This window comes from Acinonyx jubatus, chromosome B4 (assembly GCF_027475565.1).
Source record: "Acinonyx jubatus isolate Ajub_Pintada_27869175 chromosome B4, VMU_Ajub_asm_v1.0, whole genome shotgun sequence".
Classification (NCBI taxonomy): domain Eukaryota; kingdom Metazoa; phylum Chordata; class Mammalia; order Carnivora; family Felidae; genus Acinonyx; species Acinonyx jubatus.
The window spans coordinates 129166835-129190118 of NC_069387.1; the positions used below are offsets into that span (position 1 = coordinate 129166835).

General features: G+C 50.6%; 2 protein-coding genes and 2 long non-coding RNA genes across 6 annotated transcripts in view; 3 read left to right on the forward strand and 1 right to left on the reverse strand.

The window, feature by feature from the left end:
- Positions 1–1928: 1928 nt before the first annotated feature.
- Positions 1929–13133, reverse strand: ANKRD54 (ankyrin repeat domain 54). Of its 2 annotated transcripts, none has more exons than XM_027070781.2 (8): positions 12688–13133; positions 11686–11733; positions 7099–7197; positions 4512–4583; positions 3987–4034; positions 3787–3911; positions 3454–3561; positions 1929–3083 (listed from the first exon to the last, which is right to left on the reverse strand). In XM_027070781.2, the coding sequence occupies exons 1-8, from the start codon at positions 13010–13012 to the stop codon at positions 3009–3011; spliced, it is 900 nt and encodes a 299-aa protein (XP_026926582.1). In that variant the 5' UTR covers positions 13013–13133; the 3' UTR covers positions 1929–3008. The 2 variants fall into 2 exon arrangements, with proteins under 2 accessions (XP_026926582.1, XP_026926583.1); XM_027070782.2 differs by having other exon boundaries at positions 7099–7192; positions 12688–12826.
- Positions 3184–8121, forward strand: LOC128316498 (uncharacterized). The gene is made up of 3 exons (XR_008300515.1): positions 3184–3929; positions 5795–5873; positions 7122–8121. It is a non-coding gene; the product is annotated as an uncharacterized LOC128316498 (long non-coding RNA).
- Positions 8160–11099, forward strand: LOC113602724 (uncharacterized). The gene is made up of 3 exons (XR_008300514.1): positions 8160–8435; positions 9746–10561; positions 10884–11099. It is a non-coding gene; the product is annotated as an uncharacterized LOC113602724 (long non-coding RNA).
- An 8192-nt stretch (positions 13134–21325) lies between the features above and the next one.
- The window catches only part of EIF3L (eukaryotic translation initiation factor 3 subunit L), a 28099-nt gene continuing 26140 nt past the window's right edge, over positions 21326–23284 (forward strand). The window contains exons 1-3 of one of the 2 annotated variants that reach the window (XM_015079164.3): positions 21326–21437; positions 21999–22047; positions 22954–23164. In XM_015079164.3, the coding sequence (XP_014934650.1) occupies positions 21405–21437; positions 21999–22047; positions 22954–23164 (293 nt within the window). In that variant the 5' untranslated portion in view covers positions 21326–21404. Of the gene's footprint in view, positions 21438–21998; positions 22048–22953; positions 23165–23284 lie in introns of those variants that run through there. The other variant, XM_027070778.2, reaches the window with a different exon arrangement.

A 23284-nucleotide genomic window follows, 5' to 3' on the forward strand; every position in this document is an offset into this window, starting at 1 on the left:
TCATGCATGACCTGAGCTGTACTCGGCCGCCCAACTGACTGAGCCACCCAGGCGCCCCTAAGTGGTTTGTTTGTTTTTTTTAATGTTTATTTGTTTTTGAGAGAGAGAGAGAGACAGAGTGCCAGCAGGGGAGGGGTAGAGAGAGAAGGAGACACAGAATCGGAAGCAGGCTCCAGGCTCCTTCCTAGCTGTCAGCGCAGAGCCCAGCAGGAGGCACCAACCTACTAATCTCGAGATCGTGACCTGAGGCGAAGCGGCACACTTGACCCGCGGAGCCACCCAGGCGCCCCTGCTCCCGAAGTTCTGTAGCAAGGGTTCCTAACTTTTTCTGAGTGTGGACCCTGCTGCGAATGAAAGCTATGGCCACTTTTATCGGAAACACACATGCACACCCTTCACACAAAATCTTGCACAGTTTCTGGGGGTTCGTGCCTCTCCGAGAGCCCATTTATTGAACCCCTTAGCCCTGAAGCTGACAAACAGCTTCAACTCTCTCCAGGGTGATCGCCCCAGGGGTAGGGTGTGGTATGGAGGCCCAGAGGGGCGGGTCCCAAGAGAATGGGCCCACTGAGTTTGAGGTCCATGCCCTCCCACCCCTGCCTCCCCTTTTGCCTTGACCCTCTCCTGCCCAGCCCCACCCCCGGGCTCATGGGCCAAGGGGCTTGTGTGTAGGCACCAGCCCCAGCAGAGCCTCTAGTGAGGGCAAAGTCAAACGTGCTCCTGGACCTGAGTGGGCAGGGTTCCTCAGAGGCAGCAAAGCCGCCCACCCTCGTACTTCTCGCACTCCCCTCTCCTCACTCCGCCCCTCGCTCCTTGCCTCTCACAGCGCGCCCCTCCCCTCAGCACTACAGTTCCCCTCAGCCCCGCCCTTCCCCACGGCGCCCCGCCCCTCGGCGCGCCCCTCCCATCGGCACCGCCCTCCCTCACGGCGCCCCTCCCCTCCGCGCGCCCCTCCCCTCAGCACTACAGTTCCCCTCAGCACCGCCCTTCCCCACGGCGCCCCGCCCCTCGGCGCGCCCCTCCCATCGGCACCGCCCTCCCTCACGGCGCCCCTCCCCTCCGCGCGCCCCTCCCGTCAGCACCGCCCACCCCCACGGCGCCCCGCCCCTCGGCACCTCCCTCCCTCCCGGCTCCCCTCCCCTCAGCACCTCCCTCCCTCACGGCGCCCCGCCCCTCCGCGCGCCCCTCCCCCTCAGCACCGCCCCCCTCCCCCCCGGCACCCCTCCCCTCAGCGCACCCCTCCCTCACGGGGCTCCTCCTCTCAGCGCGTTCCTCCCCTCCCTCAGCCACGTAGACCGGCAGTCCGTCTACTCCGCGGCAGCAGCTTGAGCTCCGGGGAAACTCGTTTGCTTCATCGGCCCCTCGCTCTCCCCAGTCTCGGGCCTAGCACGCTTTCCCTTCCCCACCCCTGCCGTCCTGGTGGGGCTTCTCCTCTCACAGGGTCCTGAAGGCGGCCCCCAGCCGGCATCTCCTACCCACACAGATCTTTTCTCTTCGGGGCCTGGGGAGCAGCTGGGCTCCGCGGGTTCAATTCCGATCTGATCAAGCTGGGCTTTGGGGGACAAGCTCCCTTCTGAAAAGTAGCCAGGGCCCCGGTGAGGTGAGAGGGCAAGCGGGGCAGAGCCAGGGTGGACGTGGATGGTGACGGGAGTGGGGGGGGGCGGGGGGAGTCTGTCTTTACTCCGCAGTCAGCGCCTTGGAGAGGGCCAGGCGGTGCCTCCCCCACCCCACCCCGCGTCCCCCCTCTTGTGGCAGACCCCTGCCGTGAGGCGCCCTGCCTTCGGCGGCGTGTCCACTGCCCACAACGCGGGCAGAGTCTGCTCCTGCAGGGGCAGGACTGGGGTACCTCCCTTACAGCGAGTCCTGCGCCTCCTCGAGTGCCTCAGTCTCCCGAGGCTGCAGCCACAGAGAGACGTCCACAAACTTGGTGGCTTAAAACAACACACATTTATTCTCTTACAGTTCTGGCGGTCAGAGTTCTCAAATCAGACTCACTGGGCTAAGGTCAAAGTGTCAGTAGGGCTGGCTCCCTCAGGGAGATCTGAGGGGAGCATCTCATTTCCTTGCCTTTTCTGGCTTCCGTGGGCGCCTGCGTTCCTCAGCTCTGACCCCTTCCCGCTGTGTCTCCTCCGTCCTCTCTGACCTGCTTTCCTGTCACTCGGGTCCCTGCGATTGCATCAAGCCCACCTGGGTAATCCAGGAGGGTCGCCTTGCCCAAAGACCGTTAATTTAACTATGTCTGCAAAGTCCCTTTTGCCCGATAAAGTCATGTTCACAGGTCCCTGGGGATAAGAACGCGGCCATCTGGGGCGGGGGAGGGGACCTCTATTCAGCCCACTACAACTAGGCTGCAGAAGGGACCACTCCGCCTGCTGGTATTTCAAAGGCTGGGAGAAAAAGGGTGGGCCTTTTCTGCCTTGGGTTCAGCAGGGTCCTTCCAAGCCTTGTATTTCTAAGGGCTGGGCTTCACCAACCCTCCCTTCCAACCGGAGACACTCCCTGCAATGTCTCCTTGAAAGTCAGGTGGCCAGTTGAAATCTAACTGCTGGTGAGGGGTTCAGGGCCAGCCAAGAAGCCCCCGAGGGTGCCTGCCTTCAGCCCACACCCCGCTGGCTGTGACAAGCCCACGGCCCAGAAGGGACACAGAGAAGGCTCTGGGGCCTGCCGCGGGGGGCAGGGAGGCCGCGAGACGAGTGAGGCCCGCTAGGACAGCGCGTGTCGTGTCGGCCGGAGCTCAGGTGTGGCTGCTGTGCTGTGGGAGCGGAGGGGGAAGCTGGGGGCTGTGGTCCCCGCCCACAGAGATGACAGAGACCGTGGCTGGGAGCGGCGCCGAAGTCACGGAGCCTCTGTGAGAGTGCGTCTCTGCCCTGTAGCATCTGGGGGCAAGGCCTCACCAGACACGTGTGGCTCCAAAGTCCCAGGTTCGGGCTTTTCCTTTGTGATGAGAGAGCAGCGGGGGCAGGGGGAGGGCAGCGGCGGCAGAGCAGGAAGGCGGGGAGCCTCTCTTGCTACCTCTTCTCCGTGTTCTGCATCTGCAAGCTGAGGGACGTGAAGCTGGCCAGGAGGTCGGTCACCTCATCCACCTGTGGGACAAAACCACGGCTCTGTCACGGGTGCCACGACGGGCCCAGCTGTCTCGGCCCCCGATCTCCACCCTGATGCCACAGACTCGGGAGGGTAGGCGTTGTCTCCTGGGGCACGTGGTGGCTTCACCGACTGTGGAGCAGCTGTCCGATCGATAGTCCTGGACTCCAGCTGGTCTCAGACTGTCCCCGAGAGAAGGGCCACAAGTGGCGTCAAAGGACGCAGACGGGGCTTCGAGGTCCACAGGGGGCTACAGCCCCCCAGCCGCGGCCTCTTTCTACTCTGAACGTCCAGCTGTAGCACAGCAGAGCGGCACCGGCCCCGAGGCTCCCGCCAGGCCCTGGGTCTGGCCCTGGCGCCGCAGCTCACCTGCTCTCTGGTGCTCGTCATCTGGAGGCGGGTGCAGAGGTCGTCCAGCCGTTCCCGCTGCTCGTGCCGCCCCAGGCGCTCCAGGTACTCCCTCAGCATCTGGATGATCTGGAACAAGGGGCCGGGCTGAGTTGCTGGGGGTCTCGCTAGGTGGCAGAGAGAGAGAGCTGCCGCCGCCGCCGCCGCGAAGCCCAGTGGAGCGGTGGCCGGATGGGGTCGGTGTGAAGCAACCCAGGCGCCTGGGTGCGCCCGGGCAGGCGTGTCTGTCTGTGGTCCGGGCGGCACCTGTCCGGCGCTTGTTTGTGCCGTTGGCCCAGCGTGAAGGGCACTCACCTGCTTCACCTCCAGCCGCACAGCCTCCAGGCACTGGGAGTGGCCCTCCTGCAGGATGTTCAGCTTTGACTTGGCCAGGTGCAGGGGCGTGCGGCCAGCTCGGTCCAAAGCATCCACACGGGCCCCTGCGGGAGCAGGCGGAGGTGAGCGCGCTGGGGGTGAGGGCGAGAGAGGAGGGCGAGGGGGCAGGGAGCACGTACCTCCTCGCAGCAGTGTAGTGATGACGGGGACATGGTTGGTGCAGGCCGCTGAGGAAGAAGAACAGGGACCTGAGAGTCCGGGACACCAGGGCCTGGCCCTGTGTGCCAGCTTGGCTGCAGTCGCTGGGACTGTGCCTCCAGGTGTGCCTGCACCAAGGCAGCAACGGGGCGGGTCCAACTCCCTCCCCGTTCAGCTAGGGAGACCGAGGCTTGGGGATGGGACCTGCTGCACCGCGAGCCATAGTGTGGGTCGGCCACGGGGCAGCAACAGGCTTCAGGTCTCACCTTCCCTAGCAGAGCTCTGCTGAGCCATTGAGGTTGCTAAAGCAGCTGTGCTCAGGACCCAGCCAACCGGTGACCCAAGGGGGAGTCCATGAGAGGCAGACTGGGGGGTGGTGGTGGCCTCGGGGGCTCGAGCTCTCCCCAGATGATAGGAGATCCTGCTGGGAACTTACAGACAGGCCCCCGGGCTCTCCATCAAAGGAGCCTATCTGTGCCGCAGAGAAAGGTGTCCTGGAGGCTTACCCAGGTGCAGCGGTGTATTCCCCAGCCCATCTCGCTGGTTGGGATCAGCCCCGTGGTCCAGGAGCAGCTGCACTGGAAACAGGAAAACCCACAAGGACTCTAACCGCCACCCTACCTAGCTAAAGAGGCTTCCTCAAAGTGTGGAATATTGAAAGCAAATACGGTTCTCTAGGTTGTTTCATACATCCGTTCATTCGTTCGTTCGTTCATTCATTCATCCACTTACTCACAGGGTTCATGTGCAGGATTCTGAGGGCCAGGAACTAAGGATTCTGGGAGCGCCTCCTGGCCCATGCAGGTTTGAAAAGACTGAGATTTTTTTTTAATTTTTCAAATTTATTTATTGAGAGAGAGACAGCACGAGCTGGGGAGGAACATAGAGACAGGGACACAGAATCTGACGCGGGCTCCAGGCTCTGAGCTGTCAGCACAGAGCCCGACGCCAGGTTCAGACCCATGAACCATGAGATCATGATCTGAGCCAAAGTCAGACGCTTGACTGACTGAGCCGCGCAGGCACCCAGAAAAGACTGAGATTTTTAAGGGTTAGAGAATGTTCTTCCGGGGCGCCTCAGTTGGTTAAGTGTCCAACCTTGGTTTCGGCTCAGGTCACGATCTCACGGTTCACGGTTTGTGAGATCAAACCCTGCATTGGGCTCTGTGCTGATAGCGTGGACCCTGCTTGGGATTCTCTCCTGCTGGCTCACTCTCTCTCTCTCAAAAATAAACATTTAAAAAATTTTTTTTAACATTTATTGATTTTTGAGACAGAGAGAGATAGAGCATGAATGGGGGAGGGTGAGAGAGAGAGGGAGACACAAAATCTGAAACAGGCTCCAGGCTCTGAGCTGTCAGCACAGAGCCCGACGCAGGGCTCGAACTCACGGACCGCGAGATCATGAGCTGAAGTCGGCCGCTTAACCGACTGAGCCACCCAGGTGCCCCTCAAAAATAAACATTTTAAAAAAAGATGGGGCGCCTGGGTGGCTCAGTCGGTTGAGCGTCCAACTTCGGCTCGGGTCATGATCTCGCAGTTCAGGGGTTCGAGCCACACATTGGGCTCTGTGCTGAGAGCTCAGAGCCTGGAGCCTGCTTCGGATTCTGTGTCTCCCTCTCTCTCTGCCCCTTCCCTGCTCATGCTGTCTCTCTCTCTCTCTCTCTCTCTCTGTCAAAAATAAATAAACATTTAAAAAAATAATAAAAGAAAATAAAAAAAGAAATTTCTTCCAACAGCAGTGGCTACTAGTAAGGGCTCTCAAGGACATTTTTTGCTCTTTCCACAGTCAAGTGCCATAGTGGGAATTAAGCCAGTAGAAGATGCTGAACATCCCCCTCCCTGAGAGTCTCTATGCCCTCTCAAAGGTGGGTTGTGGTATTGAGGGCTTATCAGTTACCCAGATGGATGTGCAGGCAGACTTAACTCATGTGACAAGGCCAGGTTGAGCCGCATGCCACATACAGAAACCAATGCAAGAGGTACCTTAGACCTAAATGTACCTTAGACCTAAATGTAAAAGCTGAAAGTCTTTTGAAAGGCTGGTAGAAGAAATCAAGAGAGTAGCTCTACGACCTGGGGATAGGCAAGGTGACAGAAATCCTTAAATAGGTCAAAGAAATGCTAACCATTAAAAAGAAAAGATCGATAGATTGGGTTCATTAAAATTAAGAACTTGGGTTCACTGGGGTGCCTGGGTGGCTCGGTCGGTTAAGCGTCCGACTTCGGCTCAGGTCACGATCTCACAGTTTGTGGGTTTGAGCCCCGCATCGGGCTCTGTGCTGACGGCCCAGAGCCTGGAGCCTGTTTTGGATTCTATGACTCCCTCTCTCTCTGCCCCTCCCCCACTCACACCCTGTCTCCGACTTCGGCTCAAGTCATGACCTCGTGGCTCATGGGTTCGAGCCCCACGTCCAGCTCTGTGCTGACAGCTCAGAGCTCAGAGCCTGCTTCGGATTCTTTGTCTCCCTCACTGTCTGTCCCTCCCCTGCTCGCGTTCTGTCTCTCTTAAAAATAAATAAACACTAAAAAATTAAAAAAACAAAACAAAACAGGAAAACGAACCTATGGTACTCAAGGTCTACGTGGGGCTAAGGAGCAGAAAGATAGGCTGCCAGGGTGCTGAAAATATTCTTTTCTTTCCTTTTTTTTAAAGTAGCCTCTACACCCAATGTGGGGCTCAAACTCACGACCCTGTAGAGCTCGAAGGATCACGACCTTGATCATGTGATCAAGAGTCACACGCGCTACTCACTGAGCCAGGCAGGCACCCGTGTTAATCTTCTTTAGCTTGATCTGGGTGGTGCATACATACAGAAAGCTCACCGTTCATGAGTTAAACCACATCCAAAAATGACTCTTAAAAGGGGGAGGGAGGGGCTCCCCTGCTGCTGCGCTTGGCGCTGAGTAAATGTCGCCTGAACGTCTTGGAGGCCTGGCCCCAACCACAGAGTCAATCGTATTCTTTCCCCTTTCTGGCAGTGCTAGTTCCACAGGCCGAGGGAGTGAGGAGGCCCCCACCCCCCACCCCCAGCACCTCTAGAGAGAGGCTGCTTGCCCAGCTCCCCTCTCCCCTCCCTCCCCGGGACTCACCGATCCGGTCATTGCCATTGCAGGAGGCAAAGTGCAGAGCTGTGCGGCCCTTGTCATCAGCTGCACAGGGATCCGTGCCATCTTCCAGCAGCTGCTGCACTGACATCGCCAAGACAGAGGGAGGGAGGGCGACAGAGAGGTAGTGTTAGTTATGCTGCAGCCCCTGGGGGTGAACGCGGATGCTCAGGGGACCCTGCAGGTAAGGCACTGATAAGCCATGGGAGAGCGAGCTCTTCCTGGATGCCGGCCTTACAGGGAATGTCATGACAAGGGACTTACTCTCCTGAGGGCACAACTGGGAATCCCCGATTCGGGCTGCTCAAACTACGTCTAGGGTTAGAACATCACAGAAGGATCTTGGCCCTCAGCGTCAGGAGTTCTCGAATCACAGAAATCCCCGGCACACAGACTTTGGCCCCACATCCATTTGGATACACACCCTTTCCAGTTGGACACAGCAGCCCAAGCTGCGGGGCAGCGCTCACTTTGCTCCTGGGAGGTGGCCTTTTAGAGTGAGCGGCTAGAGCACAGGTTTGGAGCCACAAAGACTAAGTCCCAGGCTAAGCTGGGTAACGAAGAAAGGAGTACGTTGCCAACGGCACGGGGCAGTGGAAAGAGCGGGGCTCAGAGCAGGAAGGCCTGAATCTGGGTCCCAATTCACCGGCAAATGGGAATAATCTCCGCCCTGCCAATCTCCAGAGCTGCTGTAATAACAATAATGGATATGAAATTTCTTCGTTGCAAAGTATGGAGCCATTATAAAATGTGAGGCATTATGTGACACGTGTGTGCCCAGCTGAAATGGAGAAATTGCTGCCAAACATCATTTTAGAGCAACTGACATTTTTAGTCTCCGCCAGCGAACCTCTCAAGGACTCCAGACGAAGCCCGGAATCTCCTCCTCCTCCTTCACTTCAAGCTCAGGGAGCCACGCCATCATCCGCGGGTCCTCAGTGCCCAGTTCACCTCGCCTGCTCTGACATTAAAACGCCGCGCTGGTTTTGGATATCGTCCCCCTACGCCGAGCACTCATTTTTTGGGGGGGGAGGGAGGGGGGAGGTTTATTTTGGAAAGGGGATCACTTTATATTCTTTTTCTTGAATTATATTGTGGGTTTTTTGTTTCGTGCATCTTACTTAATACTTAGGATCGAGACGGGATTTGCGCAGCTCCAGGATCGCTGTTGACTAACCGAATGAAGGTGGTAGGAAAAGGATTAGGAGAGTGGAAGGGAAGTAAGGGCTTCAAGCCATCTCAGTACATTCACCAAAAGACAACCCGTATCAAAGAGATAAGACAAAGCTAAAAGAGTCCATTCTCTTTGGTGATTTGTGCAGGTATGGTCTTTTTGGTTGGTTGGTTGGTTGGTTTCTTTCTTTCTTTTGAGAGAGAGGGAGAGAGAGAGAGAGAACGCAAGGGGGGAGGAGGCAGAGGGAGAGGGAGAGAGAGAGAGAAAGAGAAAGGAAGGGAGTCTCAAGCAGGCTCCACGCTCAGCGGGGAGCCCCATGTGGGGCTTGATTCCATGACCCTAGGATCGTGACCTGGACGGAAATCAAGAGTCAGATGCTCAACTAACCAACCGACTGAGCCACGTAGGTGCCCTGGGCAAGTCCAGTCTTTTTGGAGAGCGCTACAGCAGTATCTACCAGAAGCCATCAAAATATGCATATCTTGGGGCGCCTGGGTGGCTCAGTCGGTTAAGCATCCGACTTCGGCTCAGGTCATGATCTCGCAGTCCGTGAGTTCAAGCCCCGCGTCAGGCTCTGTGCGGACAGCTCAGAGCCTGGAGCCTGTTTCAGATTCTGTGTCTCCCTCTCTCTCTGACCCTCCCCCGTTCATGCTGTCTCTCCCTGTCTCAAAAATAAATAAACGTTAAAAAAATATATTAAAAATAAACAACAAAAAAATATGCATATCTTTTGATGTGATAACCCCATACCTGGGAAATTATCTTAAAAATGAAAAACCGTTGTGCAAATATATGACTAACTAAATAACCCTTGCTTTGTCCCTCAGAAGGCATGACGGGCATCTTTTAAAAATTGTGGTGGGGCACCTGGGTGGCTTAGTCGGTTAAGCGTCCGACTTTGGCTCAGGCCATGATTTCGCAGTTCTTGGGTTCAAGCCCCACATCAGGCTTTGTGCCGATGGCACAGAGCCTGCTTTGGATTCTCTCTCTCCCTCTCTCTCCCTCCCTGCTCATGCTCTGTCTCAAAAATAAATAGACATTAAAAAAAAAAGCTTTTGAAAAATTGTGGTTTTGATTGGAGAATGGAATGCTACAGTAATTTTTGGTTTTTACCTTGTAAGCTTAAAAAAAAAAACCAACAACCCATACAGCCATGTATTCATTCTACAAAGAGGGGGAAAATGACATTTCCATTTTGAGAAAACAAATGGCGACAAAGACCGTGAAAAATTACCCAGCCTACAAAATTGTGTATACAGCACAGTTTGCAAGCCCATAAAGAAAAATTCTCTGCGTAGGACAAAGGATGGGAAAGGACAGTGTCACCAAAATATCAACAGAGATTATTTCCTTTGCTGCTTATGGATGTTTTTCTTGTATATTTCCCTAAGCTCTCAAATATTTTAAATGTGTATATAATTTTCATATATGTGAAAATATGTTATTATTTAACAATAGGAGGACATCAATTTTATGCCCACGGTAATTGCTAAACTACAGCGAAAACCCAATAAACATGCGGAGAAGGAAAAGGAAATGCTGACCATAGAGAGAAAAGCAATAAAGAGGCTAATCCTACAGAGTCACCGTTGGAGCCTCGCAAGAGCCTGGTAAACCTAAGAGCCATTTAGATTTGAAGATGAGTGTGTCAGAGACTCTGGAAAATTATAGCATTTCTCTCAGTATAATGAAACCACCAACCATGTGAGTACCTGATTCAAGATGAACTAGGCTTTCTGTGGAAGGGAAGCGTAATTCAAATATTCTCTGGCCACACACCAGCGATCTTAAAAAGAGAACACATCATTTTTTCCTTGCAAAGCTATCTGGGCTGCTGCTGAAATATTCCAAAATATTCAAGTTCATGGAAAAGGGGACCAAAGCGAAGAGAGCTGAAAAGGCCTCCGGTTTCCAGGCCTGTTCACTAGGCTACGCCAGGGGTAATGGAACCATTTCAAGGCCCATGGTTTAAAAAATTTTTTTTAATGTTTTTATTTCTTTTTGAGACAGAGAGAGACAGAGCATGGGCGGGGGAGGGGCAGAGAGAGAGGGAGACACAGAATCCGAAGCGGGCTCCAGGCTCCGAGCCGTCAGCACAGAGAGACAACAGCGTGAGGGTTCCGTCTACTGTCGCTGACCTTGAAGTTAGAGGGAGAAGACTCCAGGCCAAGGGATGTGGGTGGAGGCAGAGGGAGAAAAGGCAGAGGGAGACCGAGTTTCCTCTGGAGCCTCCAGAAAGAAATGTAGCCCTGCGGATATCCTGCTTTCAGCACGGTGAGAAGATCTGTGTTGGATTTCTGACCCCCAGAATTGTATGCGAAGGAACTTGGGTTGGGCGCCTGGGTGGCTCAGTCGACTTCCGCTCAGGTCATGGTCTCGCAGTTTCTGAGTTCGACTCCCCCCCCCCCCCCCACGTCGGGCTCTGCGCTGGGATCCTCTCTCCCTCAGTCTCTGCCCCTCCCCTCCCCAAGTAAAATAACTTAAAAAAAAAAAAAAAGGAAATTTGTGTTGTTTTAAACCACTCTGTTTGTGGTAATTTGTTGCAGCAGCCGTGGACAACGAATATATGGATACACTTTGATTTTTTTTCCTCTAGAACTGGCCCTTCTACCTCTGATGCTGCCACTGCCCTGTCGGCCAATGAACGCTGGACAGCAACAATAAAAAACCAGAGTGGTGGGGCCCCTGGGTGGCTCAGTCGGTTAAGCGTCTGACTTTGGCTCAGGTCACCATCTCACAGTTCGTGGGTTCGAGCCCCGCATCGGGCTCTGTGCTGACAGCGCAGGGCCTGGAGCCTGCGTAGGATTCTGTGTCTCCCTCTCTCTCTGCCCCTCCCCCATTCATGCTCTGTCTCTCTCTGTCTCAAAAATAAATAGACATTAAAAAAACATTTTTTTAATAAAAAAAAAAAGAAAAAAAACCCCCAGAGTGGTGTCCTGCTAGGAGCCCCTCCCACTCCCTTCACATGTCCTGTCAACGAAACAAGTCTGAGAACCACTGACCCAACTACCGCGAAGCCTCAGCTCTGTTCAGACGGTGGCTCTGCTGGCAGTTAAAGCTGACTGTTCGTTCCCGTTAGCCAGAAATTCTAAAAAGCTCCTACCCTTGTTGCCAGGTGCCAAGGATACAAAAGCAGACCTGGTCCCAACCTCAGGGAGCCCACAGAGCGATGAACCCTAGGACATCGGGAAGTTCAGGGTGACAGGGATGCATGGGAAGAGGAAGCATGTAAGCCAGACTTGTCTCTTGCAAGTGAATTACAGTTATACAATATATACTATGAGCTTGGTCCAAGGGGTGAGCTGGCATACTGAATTCAAGCACTGTCTTCCCAGGAACTGGTTGCCTCGAGTTTTCTTCCCCTAGCCCAGAGGGCTAGCCCTGCTTTGCACACTCACCTGTTTCCACGTCGTTGGCATTGGCCGAGTCCCTCAGCCTCTTCAGAGCTGTGAAGAGAGTAAGAGAGTTCCAGTTCAAAACAAAACAAGTCATGATGAAGCCGAAAGTGGATGGCTTCCTAGCTAATCCACCATTCACCCACGATAGCATCTAAAGGGACAGAAAGGCACCAGGATACAAGAGACACTACCCTGGGAACAAGGAAAAAACTTGAAATGCGGCACGGCAAATGCGAAAGGCACACTGTGTCGCAAATCCTTCAAGGCCTCTGGAGTCAGCTCCTGGCTCTCCATGTCACCCACACAACGTAAAAAATACAATGGACATATCAGAGTAGGAGTTTGAGTCTGGCAGACATGGGTTCTCATTCCAACACGGCCACTTTCTGAAAGGTATGTGACTTGGAGCAAGGCAATCTCTCTGAGCCTCAGTTTCCTCTTCCACATAATGGGAACGGTTTCTGCATGGCTTGGAGTCATTGTGAGGATCAGAAATGATCACATACCGCCCCACAGGCTCTGGCACACAACAAAAGCAGAGTGATCGCCGCATGTTCATCACCTTCCTCAATGCACCAAACATCCCCATAAAGCAAGTACTGTACTCACTTTACAGACGAGAAAACTAAGGCTGTTAAAACTTCTATAGTTCGCCTAAGGCTTAAACGAGGTACAGGGGTCCACACCCGGTCTGTGCGTTTAAACGAGTTGGTAAAACTTGCCTCCCCTCTCCGATACTAAAAGTAGTCTCCAGAGCTCCATTTTATTACCTACTTACTGATAACCGCCTGGAGTCATGAAAAGTTTCCGTTCAGGAATTACCAAGCGCTTAAAGACAGTCTCTTTCACCTTCACGGTCCTTAGCCGCGCTAACATCCTGATTCCTACTGAAAGGAGACTCGACTCGGGAGGGGTCGCTCGGGGCCCTGGGCTCAGCCGTCCGAGGACCCCGTCCGGAGGGGTCGGGGGAGGTCAGGGCCCCGGGGTGTCCGCGCTCCTCACCGTGCACCTCCTTGCCAGTGGGCCCGAGCCGGCGGTGGGGCCTGGCGGCGCGTCTCAGCCGGCCGGCAGGGATCTTACAGCGCAGCTCATCGCGGGGCTCCGCGTCCTGCTGCCACAGGACGTGCAGGTAGCGCAGCGGGGACTGGGCCCCGCCAGACGCCCGGCCGGGGAGGCCCGCGCCGCCGCCCAAAGCCGACCCGAAGTCCGCGAAGGAGAAGAGGCCCTCGGGGCCCGTCAGCGGCTCCGGGGCCACGGCGCACTCCCCATCCGAGCTCGAGCGGCCGGAGCGCGGCTCGTCGTCCGCGCGCCCGGCGGCGGCTGCCATGGCAACGGCTCTGCGCGGGGCCTGGCCGCCGGAGCCTCGTTCCCGACCCACCAACCGACCCGCTTCCTCCGCCCTAAGCCTCGCTGTCAGCGGGCGAGCGGGCGGGTCCGGCCTGCAACCACGGCAACCGAAGGGGGGGGGCGGACTCCTGTCGCGAGCAGCCAACCGGGCACGGTCGGGGCAATAGAATTGGTTTCCGGCAGCGCGATTGACGGACATAATAGCCAATCACAAATTTGAACGGCCTACGCCCTCGCCGTACGTCGCCGCCGGAGCCAGTGAAACAGCTAAGTTTAAGACACCCTTATTTTTCCCCCCTCCGTTACCCCCATCGGGTGAGGGAAAGATAACGGGCAGAAGCTTTAACCAATCCCGTTAAGATGATCTGCAACCACTCTCTAAGGAAAATTAAGAAGCCGAACTATGGGGATGCATACGGTTGCATTTCAAAGCAATGAAGTTTAAAAAAAAAAAAAAGGATTTCCTGGTGGGAAGTGCCTAGTGTAAGTAGGAAAATGAGAATGTGTTAAAATTGGGGGCTATTACCGCAAACCGAGGAGTAATAGCTTCTAAATGCGAAAGATCCCTTTAGTTTGGGTTCTCTCGTAAGCCCGGCGTTGATCACTGATTTACAAAGAATTGTAATTTAACGTAATTGCCCCACAGCGACACTGCAGTCCGAGAGCCAGTCGCTAGGAGCCAGGTAACTCTGTGTTCAGTTTCGGACCCAAGATCAGAGTCGCTGCTCCATGAGATGCTCACAGCCCTGTGGGGGTGGATGGAGCCGGAAACAGACGGGCTCCGCGCGCAGTGAATGAGCTTAGCAACCCCCTCGCACAACCCACTATCCCATAGACACTCCTATAAGGTGGACAAGGAGGACCATCCCTATTTCACAAACGAGGAGTTGAAGCCAGAGAGACAAGGGACTTGTTTATGGATGCCCAGCTGTCTTTGGACAAGGGCTTTGGTCCAGACAAAAGTTCTTCCTTCTCATTGAAGGTAACCTTTCTCTGACAGTTGAAAAGCACTTTCAGAATTTGTAGTGCTCTCAGAACAACATTGTGAGGTTTCTCATGGTACTGTAACGGAGAAAAATACTGTTTGTTTGCTCTCCTCTGCCCCTTAGCTGATAAGTACATATATGCCAAATCCACTTGTAGCTAGAAGGAAACCTAGAAAAGAGGTAAACACTGAACATGTGTCATTTACTAAGTGCTTGATATACATTGCACCATTTATTTCTCCCCTACAAGAGTCTTAGCAGGTAGATAATGTTACACCCACTTTGCAGACCAGGAAATTGAAGTCCTGAGATGTTATATGAATTGTCCAAGGGTACTGGGTTAGAAAGTTGAAGAACTAGGATTTGGGGCCAGAACAGCCCTCTCTATCACACAGTTTTCTGTAATGAAGAACCTGCTGGAAACCTGGCTCCAGAGAGTTTAAGTGACATCTGGGTATTTATATCTCACTCCTGCTGAATGTATCTGGAAATAACTTTACTATTCATTCCTCCTCTTTTTCCATGTAATAACCTCCAAGGTAGTCTCCTTCCCTCTAGTCTCTCTTTGTAGAATTCAAGGTGCACATGCTGGCTAACACACAATTCTTTTCTTGTCTGTAGGATCTGCCTACCCACTGAGTTCAGACTAAAGTGCAAACCCTTTATCCTAGCAGACAGCCATTGTCTTCCTCCTACAAGCGCGTCTGGTCCTCAAGCAATCTAATCCACTAAATATGTGTGCACTGTCACAATCTTTTAATTTGAGCAGGATCTCTACACATTTAGAGGCGATTGTTACTTCTCCTTTCTAAATCAACGTTGTTGAAGTATAAATTACATAGCCCACACTTCTGTGTGTTTGAAAGCCACTTGTTCTTTTGGATTAGAACAATAGGATGTGGGTTGAATGTGGATCCAGTTAGCCATAGCCTCAGGGCTTTACACTTGAACTTGAGCTGTATTCTCCCATGCTGCCTGGCTTAGCAACTGGCAACACCACATTGTAGCTATTTGACTGACTGACTGACTGACTGAATGAATGAATGAATGAATGAATAAATGAATGAATGGAGATAGTATAGCCCAGTGGTTGAAACCATCAACTCTGGAGCCATGAATATGTGGGGCCATGGCTTTGAGCAAGTGACTTTACCTTTCTGAGCCTCAGTTTCCCACCTATAAAGTGAAGGTAATAGTAGTACCTACAGCATGTGGTTATCACAAGACTAAATGATATAATGTGAGTAAAGCACAGAGCTTGGCACAGAGTTAATGCTCAAAAAAATGGTAGGTATTGCTATTATAATAAATACGGGTAGGATGCAGGCTAGGGCCATACGAATCCTGTGCAACAGTGGGCCCATCACACTGGCTTGAACTTAACCTAAGGGTACTGCAAGCATTCACACTAGTCGTTTTTATTTGGTTAATCAGCAAATAAAAATACAAAACACTTGGTGGGAGACAAAGAAAATACCTATAATGTTTGCCTTGTGGGAAAAGCTTCTACCTGGGAATCCAGGGACTTGGGCTCTAAGTCCTGTCTGGCCCAAACTCACCTTGTGATGTGGGGTTAAGTATCTCCTTTCTTTGGGCCTCAGTCTTTCCATAAGAAGGTATTGTTATAGGTCAGATACTGACACTAGCTCAGGCCAGATTCAGCAGGATTTTCCTTTCATTCTTTCTCTCACCCTGTTGGCCTTCGCAGTATCTTAGAGCCATTTGAACTGATTGCCAACATTTAAAAATTGAAAGTTTCACATAACGTTTTTAATTTCCAGAGTTTTTAAAACATGGGAAGATATGGGGTGCCTGGGTGGCTCAGTCGGTTAAGCCTCCAACTTTTGATCTCAACTCGGGTCTCGATTTCACAGTCATGAGTTCAAGCCCTCCTCTGTACCTGGAAATACGTCATATGGTGATTGTGTGCCTTTTCAATATCATGCTAGAGAATTGCTCGCAAACCCACAGAAGGGCCATCTGACTCTGGGGAAATTTAACCCTAACAATTGATGAGGATCCGGTGATGTTTTCCAACTCTGTAAAGTTAGAAGTTCCCTTGGAGGAAACAGATAAGATGCAATCATTTTTGCATACCTGATGGAGAAAATAATCCCAAAGGTTACAGTTTTATTATCCTATAGGGTATGGAATATGATTGGCAATCATAATTCAGTATTCCCTTAACTCTTCTCAAACTCTTTCCAAACCAGCTCTGTCATAGTGTTGGTTCCTTCATTAACGATTAAGTAAGCTTACTCTTTATGGGTATTATAATCATTTTTTTAACAACTGATAATTTATGACAAAGTTTGGAGAATCGTATTTTTAATTTCTTAAAGGTGCTAACGTTTTGTCATCACATAAGTTCCAAAATTGTTTGGTTAGCTATTTGTTACGAATGTTACTTATAATATAAAAATCAAAAATTTTGAGGTATGAATGACCTACAGTAGAATTCCCACATATGAAGTGTACAAGGCTGATGATTTTTGACAAGTGCGTATACTCATGTAACAACCACCCCAATCAAGATAGAGACGTGACAATGATATTTTTAACAATTTGAGAATTTTTCTTTTAGGCTACAGAGAGGGGGCCCTGTGTTTTCAGAAACGTAGTTATTTATTTCTGGTGTTAAAAAAGAGACGACAGGCCCCAAAGGGAGTCACTTGTGCTAAGCCCTACGTTGGCAAACCAAGACTCAACACCCAAGCTAATTGCAGCTTCAAACCCCACTCCCTGCCCCAGGAATGTAGCCTTTCACCAGTTACCTGGTCAGGACTAGTGAGATAATCTGCCGCTCCCCTTAACAAGGAGACCTTGCCCGAAGTGTGCATTCTTTCTTTTTTCTAAGTTTACTTATTTTTTGAGAGAGAGAGGGCAGGGGAGGGGCACAGAGAGAGGGAAGAGAGACAATCCCAAGCCGGCTCCACGCTGTCAGAGCAGAGCCTGATGTGGGGCTCGAACCCACAAACTGTGAGATCATGAACGGAGCTGAAGCCAAGAGTCGGATGCTCGATCGACTGAACCACCCAGGTGCCCCCAAAGTGTGCATTCTTTGCTAATGATTTCCTCTCCACCTTTTAAAACCTTTCCTTGTCTGCAGCCCAGCGAAACTCTTTTCTATTGCTAGATGGGCTACCGCCCCATTGATGAATTGTTGAATAAAGTCAATTTGATCTTTAAATTTACTCAGGTCAATTTTTGTTGGGAACAGTGGGCAAGAACGAGTGTCTTGATGTTCATGGTGATAGAAGGGATACAACTTAACATGTCAGGAAACAGCCTGATGCTTCACTGTTTTGTGTTGTGTTGTGTTGTTCTGTCTAGCGGACTCCATGTACTAAGGAGCCTCTAGTTCTGAGAGCTACTGCTCTCCCAGGGCCCACATATCACTGCAGTAAACGTGGGTGACAGGGGCTTGTGAGACCATGCCCCGGAGAATGAAACAGTGAGTGATCTACAGACAAATGCAGGGTTCTCGGGGAGTGGCGCTCGAAAGGAATCCTGTCGAAGAGACCAGGCCAACTGCAAAATATAAGTCACGGCTCTTCCGAGTCAGAGAATTTCCGGTGTCAAATCCCAGGCAAAAGAAGATCAGGAGAATCAGGGCAGCTTTTCAGTGGCTGAACCCTCTCGACGACTCCCCCGGGTAAAATTGTTCCAGGAGATTTGGTCTGTCCACGGTTTCTTTGGCTTTGGAGTACTGATTTTCCATTAACAGGGGAGCCTTGCAAAATCAAATACCCTGTGATCAGACATTTCATAGTCTGTAATGGGGTTCCCTATTTATTTATTATTTTTTCAAAGTTGTGTTTCTAAGCCAGCTTAAGATACTGCCAGGCAATGGCCTACGTTTCAACTCAAATGCAGTTCTACAAATATGGGCTGAGAAGTGCAAGGGGGAAGGGTAAGCTAGTTATCACAATACAAGTGAGATGATAGTGGCTTGGACAAGAATGATAGAAACAAGGTGGTAAGAATTGAGAGGGAACGTTTTGGAGGTAGAGCCACCAAAATGCAGATGCACTGAACGTGTGTTACAAGAGTCAAGTCAAGGGTGATTCTGAAGACTTTGGCCTCAGCATATGAACAAATTAAAGTTGCCCCTAACCAAGATGGGAAATACTGAGGGAGGAACAAGGTTGAGGCAGAAAGTCAGAAGCTCCACTGTGACATGTTAAGATATACACTATATAGAGAGAGATATAGATAGAGAACCCGTAGAGTGCGTGACTCTTGATTTCATGGTTGTGAGTTCAAGCCCCATACTGGGCGTGGAGCCTACTTAAGATAAACAAATAAATAATTTTAAAAATAATAGGAAATTACAAAAACAAAACTAGGTAGGAAAGAGACCTATTTTATTTTTTTAAGTTCATTTTTATTTTGAGGGAGAAAGAGAGAGCACGAGTGGGGGAGGGGAGCGAGATCATCTCAAGCAGGTTCCACACTGGGAGAGTCCCACCGGGGCTCAAACTCCAAACCCTGAGTTCATGATCTGAGCCGAAACCAAGAGTTGGATGCTCAACCCACTGAGCCACCCAGGCACCCTGAAACTATTTATTTAGAACGAGAAATCACAACACAAATTGTGCAAGAAATCATGCCATTATAGATTGCAATTTGTGACCTTAAAAACCTGACAAATGGGGGCGCCTGGGTGGAGCCTGCTTGGGATTCTCTCTCTTTGTCTGCCCCTTCTCTGCTCGCACTTTCTCTGTCTCTCTCAAAATAAATACATTTTTAAAATCTGACAAATAACACAAACATCACAAAATCCAGAAAAGAAACATATTTGTTAGTTTTCTTTTTCCTTTTTAAGCTGAATATGCTTTGATCACCTCTTTAGATAACAACAATTTTGTATGGTCACTTTCGATAATGAAAATGGAAAAATAATTTAATTTTTCCTCTAGCATGTTAGATCGAAAAATTTTTAATTACTTTTTATTTTCATTTTAAGTTCCAGTACAGTTAACATGGAGTGTTACGTTAGTTTCAGGTGTGAACATGTTTATTATTGATAATTTAGGAAAACTTCTTCCGATGCCACAATTCCTTTTCAGTCATGTCATGAACATTTTGAGAATTGTCAAAGTTGGGGGCAAGCTGTATCAAATTTTTGTCATATGAAATGTAATTTTTCAGGTAATTTCAAGCTTCCTAGTGCCCTGATTAACCTTAAATAATCCTTTCATTGAAGACACTCATCGATTACAGTGAGTGGTGGGTATATCTTACACACTGGAAGGCCAGCAAAAACTTCACACACAGAAGAGTATCACATACATATATTCTACTAAACTCAGAGATTCCCAGCTGGATTTCCTCTAGCTGAATCCCAAACGCCACTAAATATGACACAGGGAAGTATGACACAGGAGAAATCAGATTAGACGGAGAGTTTTAAGCAATTGCTGTAAAAACAGTACTTTTGCAAATTTTACAGAAACAGGGGTGTCTAACTGGCTCAGTTGGTAGAGCATGTGGCTCTTGATCTCGGAGTTGTGAGTTCGAGCCCCACGTTGGGTGTAGACACTACTTAAATAAATAACTTTTTTAAAAAAGAAAATCTACAGAAGCAAAGGACCATATGAGCACATTGCTGAGACCCTCCTCAAGCCACAGAAGAGTCTTGGGGAACCAAAGGTCCCTAAATTTTAAGCTTTAATTCTACTGATGTTGGCCGACTGGGTCTGAGGACCCAGATGGGGCCCTGCAGGACCAGCCAAGAGGATCCTTGGCTTGGGGCATGATCCAAACATGAAACCAAGAGCCAGGAGGAAACATGAAACATGAGCAAGGAGGAAATGAAAACAGTTCACTGGAAAGTGTACGAGATAGAGTATAGTAGATGGAGTATCTGGGAGACTGGAAAGGAAAGGAGAGCGAGTCTCTGTTGCTTGGGGTCATCTGTTTATTATATCAGAAAAGGGCCCAGGAAAAGGATGACAAAGGCGAGTGACAGGTGAACAACAGGTGTTATTTCATAAATCACTTTAGGTAGGAGGGACTGATGCCAGCTTTGGCTAAGGTTTGTTTGAAGCTGATGTTCTGGAACATGTTTGGGATCCTCATCTGCTCAGATGTTATCAGGTGTGTGGGGGCCTAAGAAGAAACTCAGAGAATGATTAACTTTCTTGCTTTCCCCTTGGAGTGGGAACACAGCTTCTTTGGTTTATTGAGACGCAAGGTGCGATACAAACAAAAGTAAATGTGGCCTGGCAGAAAAACAGCAGAGAAGCAGTCTTTCTAAAAATGGGGTCCCTTCAGTTTCCCTGTCTCACCGTGATGGTTATCACCTCTTGGTGATAGTTCCAAGGGAAGGCAAAGCAAAAACCTGATACAAAGAGCTGGGATGGGGCAGGGCATCGCCATTCTAAATAGGATGCTCATAGAACGGAAGGTAGAACCAGAGTGAAACTTGCACCTATCTGGGAGGACTGCATTCTATAAGCGACACCAGGTTAAATGTGAATGCGAAAAACCCGAGGTGGACTGTGCCTGGCACGGAAAAAGCTGGAGTAGCTGTTTTAAAAGAGGAAGCAGAGGCTGGGGCCTAAGGAGGGTGAGGAACACTCCTAGTCACACAGCATATCCGCAGTTGAGCAGGGACTGGAATCCAGATTTCTGTTAAGTGTCGTGGCTGGGTAGATGACCACACTAAGGCCCTTGGCCCACATGCCGGTTTTTGCTGGTTTGTTTTAGAACCCCATCTCTAACTGGAGGACTTCTTTAGGAGGAGCACCCACCCTACTTCCCGATTGGAAAAAGACCACAGCCCGAGCTTGGAAGCTGCATGGGTGGGTCGCAGGGCCGCCTCTAGGGCCCCACATCACAGTGGGCCTCCCATTGCCTGCTCCAACCTTATTGTCCAAAGTTGGCAGGCGCCTTGTGTCAATGACCTCTAGCTGCATGGGACCAAGTCTCAACTTCTAAACCAGTAAGTTTAGTCTTTCGAAGCCAAACATTTGAAAACATTCCTTGCTGCAGGCAAACTGCTTACACCTAAATCCAACATCAGGCCCCCATACCCGAACTTCCTTTCTTGCGAGAAGTCGCCAGAGGAAGCTGTCAGCCATCTTTTGTGTGGCATCATTTCTGGTTTCTCTTTGCCCATTCTTTGTTATGCCGAAGCAGTTCACTCTTTCTTCTGAATTTGCGCAAGCACTACAGACTCCCCCTTCCTTATACAGCCTCTATTTGAAGAAGGAAGAAAAATTCAAGTGTTTGCCGCTTCCGCCCTTCTTGACGTGGCGGCTCCCTGAAGACTTCCGGTTTCCCGGCAGGCCCGGTAGGGGCTGAACTTCCGGCCTCGCGACGCAGGCGCGGGCCGCAGTTTTCGCTCTCTCTCGGGCTGTGTTCGTGAGTGCCGCAGCCATGTCTTATCCCGCTGATGATTACGAGTCCGAGGTAAGGCTGGCCCTGCGCGTGAACTGAGCTCCGCGAAGGAGGCAGAGTTCTTTGGATGTTGGGCCCCGCGGCGAGACGGCGTCCGGGCCTCTCTGGGAGCCCTTGCGGGCCGCGACCGCCTCCGGCCTGCCTCCCTGCGGGCGCGGCCCTCATGCTGTTCCCACGGCTTGCTGCTACTCACCAGTCCCGTCTCGGCCCGCCCACTTCGCATGTCCGGTCTCCTCGTTCTCTCCCTTTGCGAGACCGGAGACGGAGGCTGCTTGTGGAATCCCATAAGGATTCTGTGTTTCTGTAACTTAGCTCTTACGGTTTGGGCTGCCCCTTGTAAAACTCCGTTGGTTCCCGCGGCCTCTTGTGCTTTGCTCTACCTTATTTGCATCCGTAACGTTGTATCGCTGTCTTGTTTATTCTCCCTTCTCTCACAAGCGTGTGAGTTTCTCCAAGGCAGGGACTGTGTTTTATCCACTTGCGTATTCTTAGTACCCTGCTTATCCTAAACATTGTCGAACGAACGTTTTGGGTTCACGAATTGGTGACCGTTTCCGTCTCTTTCCTTAATAGGCTGCTTATGATCCCTATGCTTACCCAGGCGACTATGACATGCACACAGGTGAGACCATGGACTTGTCTGGCTAGCTAGGCACTTCTAGGGTTTGGCACCTTTTTGAAGGTCTCAGAACAGCTTTGACGGGCATCTGTTAAACGCTCTTTCTTCGTGGTCCCGGTGTGAAGTCAGTTATTAGTTCTCAGAAGGAGGTGGTATAGAGCCTAATAAACCAGGTCTTTTTCATGTTCCACCTCCGAGTCTCAGAAGAGAGAGCTTACTATCCTGGATGTGGTTTCCTTGTCAGACTATTCGCTGAAGAAGAAAATCTTGTGAAAAATTAAAGAAATTCAAACCAAGCCCAAGTGAAGTATTTTTGGAAGGTTTTGGGGTTGGGGTTTCCTGAAATGTAGTGAGTTGGTTTGACTTAGTAAGTGCCGTGCATTGTTGGAGGTACTTTGTCCAAAGTGTTTCATTTAGTCCTTAAAACAGTTCTATAAAGTATCTAAATTAAAGTTGTCTCCACTTGGCAGATGAGAAAACAGAGCAGAGAAGTTTGGTAACTTGCACTGTTGTATTGGTAGAAAATGGCAGTCATTCATTCATTCATCCAAAAAATATTAAGTGCCTACTAACTTTCCCTTCCCACAGTCATTTTCTCTCTTCTAACACACATATAACCACATGGGTGCACTGAGTACAAGGTTCTTGCCCTCTTAGGCTTCAGGTTCTAGTGGAGGGAAGAGATTATGAACAAACGTATAATTTTAAGTAGTGGTGCGTTTTTTTGAAGAAACCGCGTACCGGGATTGAGAGTGAGTTGGGGACAGTTATATTTCTGAGTGCTTAAAAGGGAATTATACCTGATCTGTAGACTTTAGTTTAATTTAGAGGATGGTCCTGCCCTTTCGTTTTGTAAGATATGTGGGTTTGAAAGCACTTGGTAAAGTATTTGTTCTGTCCAACCTTTAGGAGATCCAAAGCAGGATCTGGCTTATGAACGTCAGTATGAACAGCAGACGTATCAGGTGATCCCTGAAGTGATCAAAAACTTCATCCAGTATTTCCACAAAACCGTCTCAGATTTGATTGACCAGAAGGTGTATGAGCTGCAGGCTAGTCGCGTGTCCAGCGACGTCATTGACCAGAAGGTGTATGAGATCCAAGACATCTATGAGAACAGGTACAGACTGCTGGCTGAAATGACCCTCTTTCTAGGTGGACTGGTTTAATGATGCAGCCCCTGAAAAGGGTGCTGTCTAATCACCTCTCTGAAAAGAGAGAGCCCGAGGGGTTTCTGTGA